This window comes from Lissotriton vulgaris, chromosome 6 (assembly GCF_964263255.1).
Source record: "Lissotriton vulgaris chromosome 6, aLisVul1.2, whole genome shotgun sequence".
Lineage (NCBI taxonomy): Eukaryota > Metazoa > Chordata > Amphibia > Caudata > Salamandridae > Lissotriton > Lissotriton vulgaris.
In genome coordinates this window covers 1,494,617,090-1,494,633,183 of record NC_141694.1, presented here as the reverse complement: position 1 = coordinate 1,494,633,183, position 16,094 = coordinate 1,494,617,090, and the positions used below count along the sequence as shown (strand labels likewise).

Sequence of the window (16,094 nt, the reverse complement as noted above, 5' to 3'; positions counted from 1 at the left end):
AGGGCCTTGATGTACTATGTGGACAGGACAAAAGATTTCCGCAAAACCAAACAACTCTTTGTTGCTTTTGCCACACAACACAAGGGAAATGCAATCTCCAAGGCAGGGATTGCTAGATGGATAGTAAAGTGCATTCAGATCTGTTACGCTAAAGCTAAGCGCACTCTCACTATCCCACCAAGGGCCCACTCCACTAGGAAGTTGGGGGCCTCTATGGCCTTCCTAGGTAACATTCCCTTAGAAGACATCTGTAGAGCAGCCACATGGTCTACCACACATACTTTCACTAAGCACTACTGTGTAGACGTGCATTCCAAACAGCAGGCAGCTGTTGGTCAGGCTGTTCTAAAAACGCTTTTTCAGACTGCTGCAGCTGGCACGGGCGGCCGCCGTTCATGGAGGGACTGCTATGTATTCTATGCACAGATATGAATTCAGCAGCCCACATGCCTCGAACTGCAAATGCTACTTACCAGTATGCATCTGTTCTTGGCATGTAGGGCTGCTGACATTCATATCGCCCACCCTCCTCCCCGGCGCCTGTAGCAGCTGCAGTATTTATTCATATACACACATATGCTCATAGCATGGTCATCACTCACTTTCCTCACTCCATCTCTGCCAATGGCTAAAAACAATCTGGGGATGGAGGCGATGCCCATGCGCACTGTAGTCCAGGGGAGGAGCCACCTATCTCGTGATACTTCGAAGACTCTTCCAGGACAACAATGTGCAATCATCCGGACCCAACACTAGGTGGCGAACTATGCACAGATATGAATGTCAGCAGCCCTACATGCCAAGAACAGATGCATACTGGTAAGTAGCATTTGCAATCTCGTGATACTTCGAAGACTCTTCCAGGACAACAATGTGCGATCATCCGGACCCAACACTAGGCGGCGATCTATGCACAGATATGAATGTCAGCAGCCCTACATGCCAAGAACAGATGCATACTGGTAAGTAGCATATTCGTTTTCATCCATGAATCCATTCCCCTTATTGTCCCAAAAATTGCACTATGTGTATTGCCAGTTTTGTTGTTTTATTATTATCATTGTTGTGCTATCGCTTTGCTGCATTGTGGTCTACTTCGGACTGCAGAACTTCTAAATGAAACCGGCAGGCATTGGCAAAGCCATTAGGTCCCACCTTTGTGTGACCTATTTGCCTCGTAATGGTTGTTAAACATGCTGTATTCCTGTTACCGATAAGTTGTGCATCATACTTGTAGGTACAACAAAAAATAGCTTTTATGCAGTCCTCTGGATAAATTTGTAGGTGTGTACCATCAAAATGAAACTGATGTGTGTGGGTGTTTTTTTGTTGTTGTAATAAAAACAATGCGAGTTGTAGTTCCCTGACATCAAGCATGGACTCCACATGGTAGTGAGGCAATGCATTATTAGAGAGACGCACATAGGACTGAGAAGCCTGGACATGACTATGAAGCAGGCATACAAGTGACCAGAAAAGCCAACCAATGGTTATCAACGCCGCGGTCTAATATGCTCGACCGTAAAAAGAAAGGACATTTGACGAGTATACTACGTTTTTTTCACTGTTTCTTCAAAAATAATCTTGGGGCACTGATCACTGTGTTCTTATGCTTTTTCTTTTCTTCTTTAACTGGAAACCTCTCTAAACTTTAAAGAATTCCTCAATGTGATGTCTTTCGAGGGTTATGGTGTATTTTCCAGTGACTTTTGTTTTTATTTCTTTAAAAAAAAAAAAACATCCATGAAGTTTTCATTGTGTTTGTCTGATCTCATATCCCTGAAGAATGTCCACACTGGCAGAGGTTGTCCCGGAGGACCTTAAAGGACAGTGGGAACATTTGACTCTATAACCTACAGAGAAGTCCAAACCAGACAACAAGCACTCGTTTCAGGGATGTTGAGAGCACAAGAAGATGCACCTTTGGTTAATCCATGGCTTCTGAAGGCTTCCAAGGGGGGAGATCCACAAAACTGAGTCCATCACAAAAACAATGCTGCTCCCAAACAAAGTTGACACACCTTATGTTGAAGACTAATACTGCTACAACTTGTTTGAATTCAAAGAAATCAAAATATTTTTGGACACAGAAGAACTTGGACATCATTCTGGATTGAAGCAAACAGTTGTTCTCTAGAGTGAATTAAGAAACAACAACAAGATCAGCAGCTGCCACTGCAGTAAATGCCCTTGCTTTATTTGCATTTATTACAGGGGCACCATCATCACTGCCAGACAAGCAAGTCCTGCTCATCACCACAGACAACACCAGCACACATTACTCCAATAAAGATTACTCCGAGAAGATCTGACTCCCAACAAGAAGATTATGCACCCATACCTGCAGGTTATGTTCTACACATTGGTAAAAATGATCAGACCAATCTAGATGCTCCAGAAGAACATTTCATGCACACCTAGGCCCATTTCTGCTGTCATCATTTTCATAATCCTCTGTCTGAAGATATCACTGATAGATTAGTTTTCTTCCACAATTTCGTTTGACCTCCATACTTTCAAGGAAATCACAGTTTGATAAGCCTATTCTGACAGTATCTTTCAATATATACGAGGCAATATCATACCTGTTTATCGAGTCTTTTACTCCTCTTTGTTCCATAGATATTGGGAAAAGCTATTGAACTCTTCTTGACTGCACCTTCTGTGAGAACTGCACCTTTTGTGGTTCCAACCTGATCATCAAGCAGACTTCGTAAATGTTTCCTCTGTGGTGGTGATATGCTACAGGCCATCCAAAACAATTCCTCCAAAAAAGGGATTCAAGAGTGAGGTAATCTCAGCACCATGCATAGTTATTTACTGGTGATCTAAATAATTTGCCTTATTGCTCACAGGTTTAGGGATAAGTCTTTTCTGCAGAGTATGTTGGGCTGCTTTACCCTTCGCTGCGCACTTTTGAAGACCTAGTCTTACTGCTCACTTTGTAGTGGATGAGAAGTAGCTGCTGATCAGTAACTCGGGTGTCCTGGTCCACAATAGAAGGGACGAGTCCAGAGTACTCTGGATCAGCCAAAAGTCAAAAAAATTACTTTTGCGGTGTAAGGACATTCATTTTTTCATGATCAGAAAGGCTTGGAAAGTGTGTTTTTTTTCTCTCCTAGGGATTGCTTTTACTTATGTACAAATGAACCTTCACATTCATTTTTAAATATATAGAACACTGGTCTTCTAAGGCTGTGCTTATGATGTCAAAACGAGACTGGGTGATACACTTAGCCTATGAAATACAATAATAAGGAACATAGCACAGAACCACTCACAAATTACTTGTATCCTGAATTGTGTGATATCTGGGTGAAATCACCCATGTGGTTTGTTCTTCAACAAATTATGGGATCCTGACTAATTGAGTGTGAACCTTGGTAAACACCCACCACTCTGTCTCAATTTGATCCAGTCTTTGGCGTTCATTTAAGAACCGGAGTCTAATTTTACAAGTTTCTACCCATGAGTTAATACTCAGTGGAACCACCTCTGGCAGGGGTTTCCACTGTGCATCTATTGGGAGGAGTATCGATCATGGCAATAATTGACTCTTATTTTGGAAAAATTGTTCAAGCTCTGTCTTGGCGATCATTGATGGATGACATTGTGTTTGAGCATTTCTGTTGGGACTCGGGCTGAGGCAGTCAAGTGCACATTCATAGTGTTTCTAAACCACTCCATTGTGTTTTCAGCTTTGCGCTTCAGGTAGTTTTTGTGCTTGAATGCTAACTTTATCTTCACGTTTTCAGCTTTCATTCAGAGAACAGTCCACTTACTTCAAATACTCTTTACTTTAGTCATCGCACAAAATATTATGCCATATCGCTTCAAAATCTCCTATGTGCCTTTTTGCATACAATTTAAAATTGAATATGTTGTGTAACTCGTCCCTTCTTCTCACCCTGACATTCAATTCTGATTAGTTTTGTAGCACATGCACACTTGAACCGTGTAGGAAATACCTTGTATGTTCTTTAAAATTGTTATTGGCCAATGGTAGCCTCGCTTGACATTCTCTTTGCTCAGTCATCCACTTCTAAGTCGCAGCTTGATCTAGTGTGAAAGAAATCTGCAGTTATGCTAAATTAAAGTTGGGTAACTTTAATTAGCTGAAATTAAAAAAAATATCTGTCCCTAATCTAGTTGGCGATGGAAGCCAGTGTATCACCTCTTGAGTATGAAAGCTCAAAACGTACAGCTGCCAGGGTGAGCACTTTTTCAGCCGTGCTCAATTTATCTTTAACCCTGTCTGTACATGTTTTCTTTTTCTTGATTCTTTCATACTTTTATCATACAGCTGCCAGGATATATTTAGTGCTGCTATATTTCTATACTTTCCTGTCTGTATCAGCAAATTTTAAATCAAAATTTTATGTCCCATGATTAGGCGGGGGCTTGTTGTTCAACGTACAGCTGCCAGGATAAACATTTTGTGCCAATTTATTTACTCCTGTCTGTACGATTTTAACTGTTAACTTCTATTCCTTTTTGCCATTTTTATGTGTTTTTTTAATTACGATCCAATGTAAACGCTTGTTAGTATGTGTCCTATCCTCACATGAACTATCTTGGATTCCCCTGTATAAATTTCGTATTTTATAACAATTTTTAATGTAATGGATTGATTTCATGTTTTGCTTGTATGATTTGTTTACAAATCGAATAAAAGCTTTGAAATTGAATTGAGTATGAAAGCTAAGAGACACACGTACAAGATGCAAATTGATCTTTTCATACACAAGGTTCCAGTGAACATCTTGTAACGAAACCAGCTCAAAAGAGCAATACAGGTGAAGAATCTGTTATCATAGGATATAGTACACAATCCGCCTTTAAACTGATGCAACAGTATAAACCTTTCAAAGCTGAGCAAACCATTCAAGAATTCTTGTTTACAGTGCCAGGCATAAGAGCGGGGTTTTACATGTCTTGAGACCAGCATAACTTGGCAGCATTGATATAGCATTGCGCAACATAACTACCCCTGCTACAGGTTCTAAATCTAAATTCTATGAAAGTTTTGGGGATGCCCGATGCACCATCCTCCTTTAATAACCAGCTTAACTGTAACATAAAGAGCACTCAAGGCTTTTGATTTGTCTTGATTCCCAATCCCTATCCCTCACCTGTAACTTGCCACTACTTTGCCCCAGGGTTCGTTTGAAAACTTCTGTTTCTTATTCTTTTATTTGCACTTCTAAGCCAAAGAAATGAGAAATCATGTACATCACTATAATTTAACACCAGTGGAAGCTTGGGTAGATTAAATAATATTGTAAGGCAGTTAGTGACACTTTAGGTAGATTAAGACTTTGATAACAAGCAGGATGGGCATTAATCTTACGATGGCATTTCAGTTTGTTTTTTATTTATTTTCCAAAATCGCCAATATTTTTTTTTCATTTGGAAGTTGAGTTATATGTACGCGTAAATGTAAGAAAACAAAAGCGATGACATTTTCGAAATTGGTTTGTGTAAATAAAGGAAATTGTTCTCAAGCGCCGGTGAAAAAATCGGTTAAGGGTGATATGAATTATAACCACATTTAAGACTGTGTAACAGTTTTCGATAAGGTTTATTATGGGTCCTGTAAAAGGGGGGGGGGCGGGGAATGCGATCTTGCTAAAAGTTAAATGTACACAAGGTTAAATGATGATTAATCTAGGCATGATGTTTGGCTCTTGGTTTCTTTGATTCCATTTCGCTCAACACTTTTTGCAGTAACTGTGCACTTAAGAGAATCGCTGCAGCAATTGGCTCAACAATTCCCTTGGAGCAAATCTGTAACCGATGCTTTTAATAAGTCATGGACAGCTGTAATACTGCTTAGTTCTCCAAAGTGGTGCCCAGTTGGCCACTTTATCTGTTGTCCACTTTATCTGTTGTAATCAATCCTTTCTTCGTGCTTGGTTCTTTCCCATCCCCTGATTTTAGCTTCATTCATTGTGTGAAAATCTAAGGATTTGGCAGAGAAAATGTGGCTCGTAAGCAACTGACCACCACTTCCATTCCTTAAAATCTGAAGGGATTGATGCCACGAGAAGCAAATGATAATTCAGTAGGAACAAGAGATTTACCAACAGTCACGAGATCAAGCATTGCCCTGCTTCAGTCTCACTAAATGAGCAAGGCACTTTGAATAATGGAGTTTCATGTTGAACTAGTGGCAGTCTGCCCTTGAAAGCTTTGACAAGCAAGTGTTCTAATCTGCGGAGCAGCACCCATGTGCTTCCAGAAACTCTAGCCCCTAAGTAAGCGAGTAGATGCAGCTCCTCGTTCTCATTCCCCCTGAGAAGGCACTGAGGAGTGATTTGAAGATGTTCGGTCTTCGGTAAGGCGAGTGAATGAATAGGGTGGAAGCGGAATTGAGTGCATGGGTGAAGACTCACTCTATGCTCCTTGTCATACTCTCCAGATTTCACATTGTTTATGAAAAACCCCCAACTCCTTTGCTAAAAAAATAAATTCGCAACATTTTCTGCTCACTTTGTAATGTCTAACGTGTCCTTTCCTCCCTTGTTTTCACCCTCAGTGCTTTGAAACCGCCTGAGCGGAATATGCGCCAACCATGCAGCCTATAACATATCCTTTGGCTAAATCTGATGAGCAAAGGTGCCGTGTCTAAAATGCTGAATTGGGGTCCTGTTTAGCAGATGTAATGACCGAGACAAGTTGGAGAAACCACCTGTAGGAGATTTTTTTTATCACACAGAATGTTTGACTTTGGGCAGCATACCACCAAGGTAGTTTAGAATAGTTTAGAATCCTAGCTTAGTTTCTGAAATATGTTTGTGCCCCTGTCAGTAATCGTGATCCACTCCCAACCTTTGGCTGTCTAGACATGGCAAACACAACAGCTTCTCTGTGCGGATAAAGGGCCAAACAAATCTTCGAGGTCATGAGACAAAATAGTCAGCTGACTTTCTACTGAGTGCTGTTCATGAGCTCTAACTTTCTGCTGGTGTATTTTTATTTTATGGAAATTCAAGTTCCAGATGAATTTGGAAAATGAGGAGTTCCTTAAATGTCTGCATTGTTTTTCCAGGGCATACTTGGAGCGTGATGTTGCTTTGTCTGACGAGCTGGTTCACAAATACAGCAATGTTGTACTGGACCACTTAAACTGCGCTGTGAAGGAGCTCCGGCGTCTCTTCTTGGTAGAGGACTTGGTGGATTCCTTAAAGGTACGCAATCTAAGTTGTAGTTATTGTTTAATTGTACAGTGTCATAGTCTTACCACGCTTATTTAAGACGCATGAAGAAATCCCAGATGCAGGAATATTACCAGGTCACAATCTTAACAGGGCAGCAGGTCACCTCGATGCTGTGATGGTGTTTTCTGATCGTTGTGTGCAACAGTGACGGGTGCCGTGAGTTAAAGCCAAGTAAAGGACTTTCGCTCCCAGTGACGTCCTTTGAAGATGGAGCCGGTAATGGCAAAGGTGTGTGTGGTATCACATGTTATGTTTCATTTTTCAAATATTGCTGACCTCCCCTAGGGAAGGAGTATTGGACAATTTTACTTGAATAAATCAGGCAGGGCTACATTCTTGTATACCTATAATGTTCTAGCTGTTCATATGACAAAGGTGTACAAATAGTCATTGGCTAGAAGAACTGGATTGCTTAGGTTACTGTCTGCAGGGTTGGGGACACACACAAGCACATTGGGTAACCAGATCAATGTCCATGCACCCATTTGTGTTCAGTTAGTGTGGCTAGAGACCTTAGTGATGTAGGTTTGCAATTAAGCCATTTGCTCGGTGTTCAGTTGCTGGTGTAAAGGACCATAGAATAGGCCATGGGTAGAGTTAGGCAAATTAGGTCCACATTACTGCTGTTCCAACTTGGTGGCATGTCCCAGCAACCTACTGTATATCATCAAGGCCCTGCATCTTTGACACTCCTCAAAAAAAAATTTCTGCCAGTAATTTGTGAAGCACACTTGTTGCCCAAAAAGCTGCAAGTATGATGTAGAGAATTGTTTACCAAAACTAAAGCATATATAGCATGTCTACTAAAAGTGAACAAGGGAAGAATAAAAACTACAATGACAGAAACCAAAAGGGGGCAACATTACAATAGTTTATTTAGCAGATATCCTTTGAGGATACTCTGCAATAGTAGAGGAGATTTGTGTCAGCTGCAGATTGAAAAAAATGGGATGGAGCTTGAGGGACTTCAGGTAGGAATTCCTCACATCACATGTGATATAGCCATATAAGCAATTGCAAGGCAACCATTGGACAGTCAGATTTGGGAATATGAGCTGCAAGAGTTCCCCACTCTTTGTAGTGGAGGTATAACACAGAAAAGGCAGATTTATTTATTTGTTGCTACCATTTAACTGAGAGAAGTGTCAAAGATCTTCTTGCTTCCAGGTGAAGCGAACACACACCTTCTAACACAGTAGTGGTCCCTCTGCAGGTAATATAAAGCATAACATGTGTATTTGTGAAGTGCACGTTCACCCACAGGTCTCTTGACACTGAATAACAAATGTTTGTTACCCAACTCAGTGGTACTCATTTTATCCACCTCAGATTGATGAAAGGCTGAGTGGACCCACTGGGATTTGAACCTGTGACCATGAGGTCGAACACAGGCCCCTGCAATGGACGCGTTAGTTCACTGAGCCACCAGACCCGGCATTGCAATTGCTAGTCAGATTGTGTTTCTCATGACAGTATTCTCATAGTCCATTCCAAGCAAATAAGTGTTTGCCCTTGTTACTTAACAGTTTATTGAACTACCAATTTCTGATCCTGCAGCATGATGTAGCAGAGCAGTTGGCAGTCTAGGGACAGGGTGCCAGCCCTACATTTGTGCATGCCAATAAGCTATGAACAAATAACTCCGATACCGAAGTTAAGGTTTCCTGTGTCTTTTTGTTGATTCAGCCCAGGAGCTGGACCAAACGATCAAGCTTTGTGAGCAGGCCTAGTGTTAAGTGGTTCTGATGGATAACTCTAACCATACATTTCTCACTTTGTGAATATTCCCCAGGCGTCTGACTGTATCTAGAAACTTTAAAGCAGAACTTCTGTATGCCGGTAGGTGATCTCGTGGGTTTGCACCCAATTCGGTCCGCTCCAGAAGTGACAAGTGGAGCCGCATATTAGTGCGACCCATGCGTGCTGACGTCGGTTCCGTTCTTTCTTTGTCTTCCTGTGTGGAACCAAAGCTGTTCCTTGGTCTTTGCAAATACCTTTTTTGGAATTTGTACACCGTGCATAAGATAAATTGTCAGCCCTAAACAGGTTTCAAGCTTTGCAGGGTCTGTCTCAAGCAGATGTACAGACCCACACAATGTTTACTTATGGAGCCTTGGGTCAGAACAACATTCCACGGCTTGTGGTGCTTGCGCCTAGGTGAATCCAAAAGCCTAACAGGTCTGTGAGGCAAAGATGTATGCTGGTGATCATTAAAAGACTATACCATGACCAATCCAAGTAAAAAACAGCTCCTGTTCCCTCGGCAGATAGTCATGCTTGAAGTCTTTCGTTACGTTCAAAAGCAGTCCATTATGCTTTCCAATTCCAAGCAGAATCCACCATGTTCTTGATTGAGGGCCCCACCCATTCCAACCAGAGTACAGCCAGTGGACAAACCCTCTGAATCTGATACTTTGTCCGTACCTTACCAGGAATCAGACATTGTACAATAGTTTCAGCACGTATTCAAAGAATGACAGTTTTGATGAATGGGATGATTGTAAACCCTCAGTACAATGAGGAAAATTACAATTAAGACTCCTGCCTGAGATACTGAAATCTCATAGCTGGTAGTGAGTGCACTGCTGAGAGTTCAGTGCACTTTGCCACCTGTGGTCACGGCTTCTGTCGTGCAAGGTTGGGTAGCACTGATTTATTGTTGTGGTAATAACAAACCAATCCTTGATTGTATCTAAATAGCCAGGTTATAAAAGGATTATTACTCCCTGTACTACCAGGGACCAGATAGACAACAGAACTTTGCCCCAAAGGCTGTTGGCCTCCATGCACACTCACACACACAATATTTGAGCCATTAGGGAGGAATACGTGAAAAATAGCTGATGGACGTGTGATAATTACAGCAACTCAATATTTCTGTTTAGATAATGACTTTTAAAACTCGCACCATACAGAAAAAGGGTCTTCTATTGAATGGAGACATATTGCTACATTACAGAGGCGTGGCTGTCCTTTTTTGGCATTCAGTAAAGGGTGGAGGAGATGCACTCTGATCTGGGCGGGTAGCCCTTATCGTTCATCATTGATCAACGGTAATTCCTGGAAGCTGCTCCATTTGCATTGACGTTGGGGTTGTGCCGGTCTCCGGACGAGCTGAATCTTTATGTTGTCCAGACAGATCCCAGCTCACTTGTTTGCTTTGAGCATAGAAGCGGGGTTGAGCACTCTCGTATCTTTACACATTTGTTCTCCAGTACTGGCATCAGTCATAGATTCACATGCTTGAAACATCCCCGTGGGAGCCCCAGCTCGACGACTAGGTTGATTCAAGCGTGTAAATCTGTGACTCAGTACTGGAGAATTACCGTTACAGGTAAGAAACTTTATTTCTAAAGCAGTCTGCCCCTTTCCAAATAAGGCGTCCACTGACCATTGTTAATTAGGTACTCTTCGGATAAAGAACCTGCTTAAAGTGATGAGGTTTGAGATCACATTCCAGCCTGGCAAAACCTAGACCAGGTAAAAAAGGTTTTGCGTGACACTGAACAATTGTGGAGCGAGCGCAGCATTTAAAACCATGGAGAAGGCCATCGTATATCTAATGATACAAACGCAGAGGAAGAAATCGTAATTTGATTGAGGCACGCAATATATAATAATTAAATGCTACATTTCATTGTAAAAGAGGAGGCAGCAGAAATTAAAGAGAAAAGGAAGCGCAAGCTACATTGCCTCATAAGGGAACAAATGTGTGCCACTGACAAAACTGATTGAACAGACAGGGTTTAATTCAAACCTGCTTTAATGGTTGCAGGCTTTTAGAAATGCCTAGGCTCTGTAGTGCAAGTAGAATTTCTGTCCCTCATTATAAATTCATCATGATGGCTTTAACCTCTTGAAACATTTTAGTCCACGCCTGTAATGCAAAGTGTTGAAATGGAAACCTCCTGCTGGCTCCGATGTCTGATCTGCAGTTACTCAGTATCTTTATCTCCCTAGATTGACTTTGCACTGAGGGCATGTGGCAACTTCACTATGTTAACGCAACCGCAAAATCGCATTGAAGCAAAGTTTTCATCTTCTGATGAAATATGTTGTAATGTGTTGCCAAACTGTGCTGAAGTTAATTGTGCCTGGTGTTGAAACTTCCACACTGACTGGAAACCGCTTCTCCACCGATCTCTTGGTTACATGGTGCACTAGAGCCTTCAAAACGCGCGCAAGAGACGTAAATCTCCTTTTTTCTCCTAGCAATGATATTTAATGTCAGTGTACACAAGTATATATCGTGTGTGAATATGTTCCTAGGGGAGCAACGTTAAAACACTGGCTTACTAACTTAACTGGGTCTTACTGAATTTGAATTTCTACTCCTTGTTACTTCCTACTGTAAGCTTTGCTACATAGAGGAAGAAAAGTGCCTCAAGCATGGCCACTGGAATTATGCGATTGTGCTGCGATATTCGCATAATAGAATGATTTGCTGCATTTGCCACACATTCCATCTGCCACATAATCTGGAGATTTTACCACCAAAAAATTTGTTTCAAGCTCAAGTGTTTCAAAAGTTATTAAAATGCAATGTCATGTGTTGCCGCGAAGTGGAAGGCCCTTTACAAAGCTGGACTGGTCACCTTTCTTTTGGATATTGTTGTTTGGTTATCCATCTGGTACTTATGGGGTGCAGCCAATGCCCACAGAGTGTTAACAAGTTTAAAAAAGATGAAATAATAATGTAATACGATTACAAAATGTGCTGCCTTATGCCGCATAGCTTTCCTTTTCTTGCAGCAAAATTTACTCAACACTGCCGCATAGTTTGGCCCTCTGCTGCCGCATAGTTCCAGTGGCCCTGGCCTAAAGGGAGTAACTTGTTCTTGTAATTGGAAAGCAATAATATATTGAGGTCCTGGGACACTAGTGGTAAAGGCCAAACCACGTAGCATTTTGTGCTGCAGCCACAGACTAACCATGACCCGTAGAAAAGACCTCGTGGGCTAGTAGGCACACATCCCACTGGTACAGGTATAAAAAAAACAGCCACTGCCTGACATTGCAGGTTTGGAGGGAGAGGGAGCATAGAATGAAAATAACGTATTTAACCCCATGTGCCTTGATCCTGGTTAAATACTTCAGATTATAGCTTTTACATATGACAAATACAGATCCATATTCCACCTGGGCCCTCTCCAGCCCTTTCCATACCATTGGTGATGCATACTCTACTAGCTTTGGCCCTGGACTCCACTCCGATGCCAATCTCTTAACCCTGTCCATCATTTACTCACTCCAGACCTATGTCACTCTACAATAGAGAAGCGCAACCAGTCCGTTTGAAACCAAGGACTAACCATCAGCCTCTCTGTAGTCACCAGTGCCATCCACAGCTTCAGGCCCTATTTGTATCCAACTCTATTTCAGGGTGTGAAAAATGTTCCTAATGACACAGATCATGAGGTGGTCTACACACTCCCACGCCCCTTTACCCCCAAACTATGCTAATGATGGGCTACCCCTGCCTGAATTTACAGATTAGCAGTGTGCTTGATAAATCTCCAAAAACCGAGCTAGACTTGCCATTTGGGCCACCAACTCCAGAAGGTGCTTTTTTCTCATGATTACTGCAAAGGGCACCAGAAGTTACTGTTGAAACTGGGGCAAATATTTTAACTGAGATTCTTCAACGAAGTCCAATCTCTCCTGAGCCATTTTTGTGCTTCAAAAAGGCTCCTACGCTCTCATGGCCTTTTGTCCTAAGTCAGGCTCTGGCCCACAGATCTGTCTACCTGTGGCCAGGCAGCGTAGATCGGTTCCCGCTTATCCTGATCCTGAGTCCTAACATATCCTGTGCCTGAAAACCGGCTGATGCAAGTGTTGATGAGTAAAGTCACTCCTAATAGCTCTCTGACCTATCCTCTGGACAGCGATTGGAAATGTGCTGATGCCTTTTGAAAGAGATTGTTCTCTTTAGCTAGTTTAGCCTTGTGATCCTTGAATACAGTGTGCTTTCTGGACAGGTACACCTGTGCTATATGGGACATGGCCAGGGAGATCTGGCTGGCCATTCTGGAAGACAGCTGGCTAAGACGATCCATGATGGCCAGCCAGGATACAGTGAAGCATATCTTGCTTGCTGGCTTGGACATGTTAGATTGTGTTGTAGAGCTATTGGCAATAGTGTAGTGCGCAGAAGGCACACCTGGATTCATTCAGCCAGGTTTTTAAGGAATGTCCAATTGCACCTTATCGACATATGGCACCTTTGTCTAGCAGAAGGTTGCCTTCTTAAAGCAAGATGGCAGAATGGTCCACTGACAGCTCCTCTGACATGAGGGGATAATAGGTGGGAGAAAACGAAAGGCAGGGCTAACCCTCTTTGAATAACTTGCAAGACCCATCTCCCTGACATGACTGATCTCCAGCTGGGAGAAAATGTTGTATTCTGTCTGTTACTGGCCGATTATAGGCCTGTGAGGACAAGTTAGAGAAGCTTGGGAGCCACTGCAGCAGGGGGAGTAAGAGGGGAGAGAGGTGTACCAGCTGCTGCAATTGACCTCAACTGCCTCCATAGTCTCTGCTCGGACTGGCACTGCTGTTACTGCCCAGGCTAGTAAGGCTGCAGCCTGTAAGCTAGCCCCATGAAATAACCGCTAAACATTCAGTACTGTTGGCAGAGCTGCTTGGTGGGAGAAAAAAGTCCCACGGATCATGCTGTGGCTTAAGTCTTGAATCACCAAATCAACCTTCTCTCCAAACCACCTAGAGCCAAAAAAAGGGGTATGTCCTTAAGAGAAATATAGTGGGTGCCAGCTTTGAAGAGAGGAACAGGGTGCCATTTGTACTACTTTGTCATACCAAAGGCCAATACTAGACCTCCACTCAGTGAATACCGGTCTTTGGAAAGACAAATTCAAAATACTCACCTTTTTCATATTCTGCCTGCCCTAGAACTAGGAGATTGGATGGTGTCCCTCGACTTGCAGGATGCTTATTTTCAAATACCCATCATGCATACCCTCCGTGTTACCTGCTTTTTACTGTGGTGTCAGAAGACTTCCATCATACTCTGCTTTCCTTCATCTTCACCTCTGCTTCTCTGGAGTTCATGAAAGTGATGACAGTAGTCGTGGCCCCCTTTGGGGTGGGTCCATGTAAACTTGCTGCTGAAGACTGGCTTGCTGCAGTCAGTCAGACCACCTCTGGACAAAGGTGAACTCCTGGCATCATTTGGTTTCACCATTACAGGACCGAAGTCCTGTGTGAGTCTCGGAGAGAGTGGTATGAGAAATGAATTGGCTGGTGTGGCACTTGTCATACCGGACCTATACAGGCCAAACTATTGTATGTAGTATTTGATCATTTCACTGTTGGCCCAGCTAGTCCTTGGAGTGGTGCAGTTAAGAGTTATCTGTTGGTTCTTTCCGCCTTTGCGATTACCTGATCAACCCTCTATATGTACAACACATGTGATGTGTTTTATTAAAGGGCTGACTCGCATGTTTCGTCCAAAGCAGTTTGCCATAACACATTTGGATTTGAGTTACATATGATGCATAGCTATTCACTGCGATTGTTGATGTTCAGAACATGTTTCCTGGAATACATGAGTTAACTGCAGATGCTCTTAGTGCACCCTCCTTGTACATCTTCCTTCCTGGACAACTAGTGCTGAGGACTCTGGCAACCTTCTAACCCAAAATTATGATCCCCTTTTCACTTTGGTCCTTCTGTTACTCAGCCAACGTTTTTTGCACCACCTCACCCTTACAAAGAGGAGGCGAGGCTTTATTGGCTCAACCCTTAAAAGGGCTCTGATTTTCTATATTGAGGCACAAACAAAAATTGTGTAGGTGAACAGTTCTTTGTAGGATTTTCTGGTGCAAAGAAGGGGACAGCAGTGCAGAAAAAGACCCTGCCAAGATGGAGAGACCTTTGCATCAAACTTCACTATGTGCTGCCTAAGATGCAACCACCGTAAGGCTTGCGTGATCATTCCACCAGAGTTAAAACTGCTACAACAACATTGAGGTGGTCCTAGTTCTTGACCTCTCTGTCTGACCTGGGCGTCTGTACTAACATTCACAATACACTACTGCCAACACTGTCCGGTCTGATGGTAGAGACATTTTCACCTTTGAGAAGTACTGCTGTGCTCTCCATTCTAAAGGTGAGTAATCTGCTGTTAGAAGCCTCCATCAGAAGAAAAGTGCTTTCCATAGCACTCTTTCTGGAGAATAGTCTCTCTGACAGATTTGTCTGCCCTCCCACCTGCCCATCAAGTGTAGTGGACCCTGAACAACATATTAAGGTTCTAAGTTCGACTTTGGCACACTGTCACCTGCAGTTTGATCGGAGTACTCCACGTCTGAGCAAGGGAGGTGATAATATGCACTTAATTCTACTCTTATCACTTCTGTGACGGTACGGGGTCATCACAGAGCCACCCAGTGGCAACAAGTAATGTGCAAGAGCATTACTGGAAGAATTCCCTAGGTCCAGTCTGGTGCCTTGCAATATTCCAAAGGTGAGGAGTCTGCAGTTAGAGGAGCCACCAGAAATCTGGCTTATTTTGATGCTCTCCCCAAAGCACTATGCTAGGTATTTTGAGACCTATTTTAGAGAGTCAGTGTTGGGTATTGAGTTTTCTCTGTGGGCTTTGTTGACTAATCTTGCAGTGATATCAAGGTCCAAGATAGATGAATTTTTTTAAGCGTTTTAGCACATTGAGAACTAACTCTGTGTGTGTGTGTGTGTGTGTGTGTTTTTTCTAGTTGTCTGAATTAGCCATGATAGCAGCTGCCACGTATACATAGGTCTGGCTTTCTCAGGACATTTATAAAAACCCTCCAGCCCCTCTTCTTTTCAAGAGGCACATCTTTGGTTGTATGCAAACCACTGGTCTAAGTAAATGCG

General features: G+C 42.6%; 1 protein-coding gene across 1 annotated transcript in view; it reads left to right on the top strand.

Annotated features, from left to right (window-relative positions):
- The window catches only part of RTN4 (reticulon 4), a 232,057-nt gene that overhangs the window by 164,989 nt on the left and 50,974 nt on the right, over positions 1-16,094 (top strand). The window contains exon 5 of the mRNA XM_086927651.1: positions 7,052-7,190. Coding sequence (XP_086783777.1) covers positions 7,052-7,190 — 139 coding nt within the window. The remainder of the gene's footprint in view (positions 1-7,051; positions 7,191-16,094) is intronic.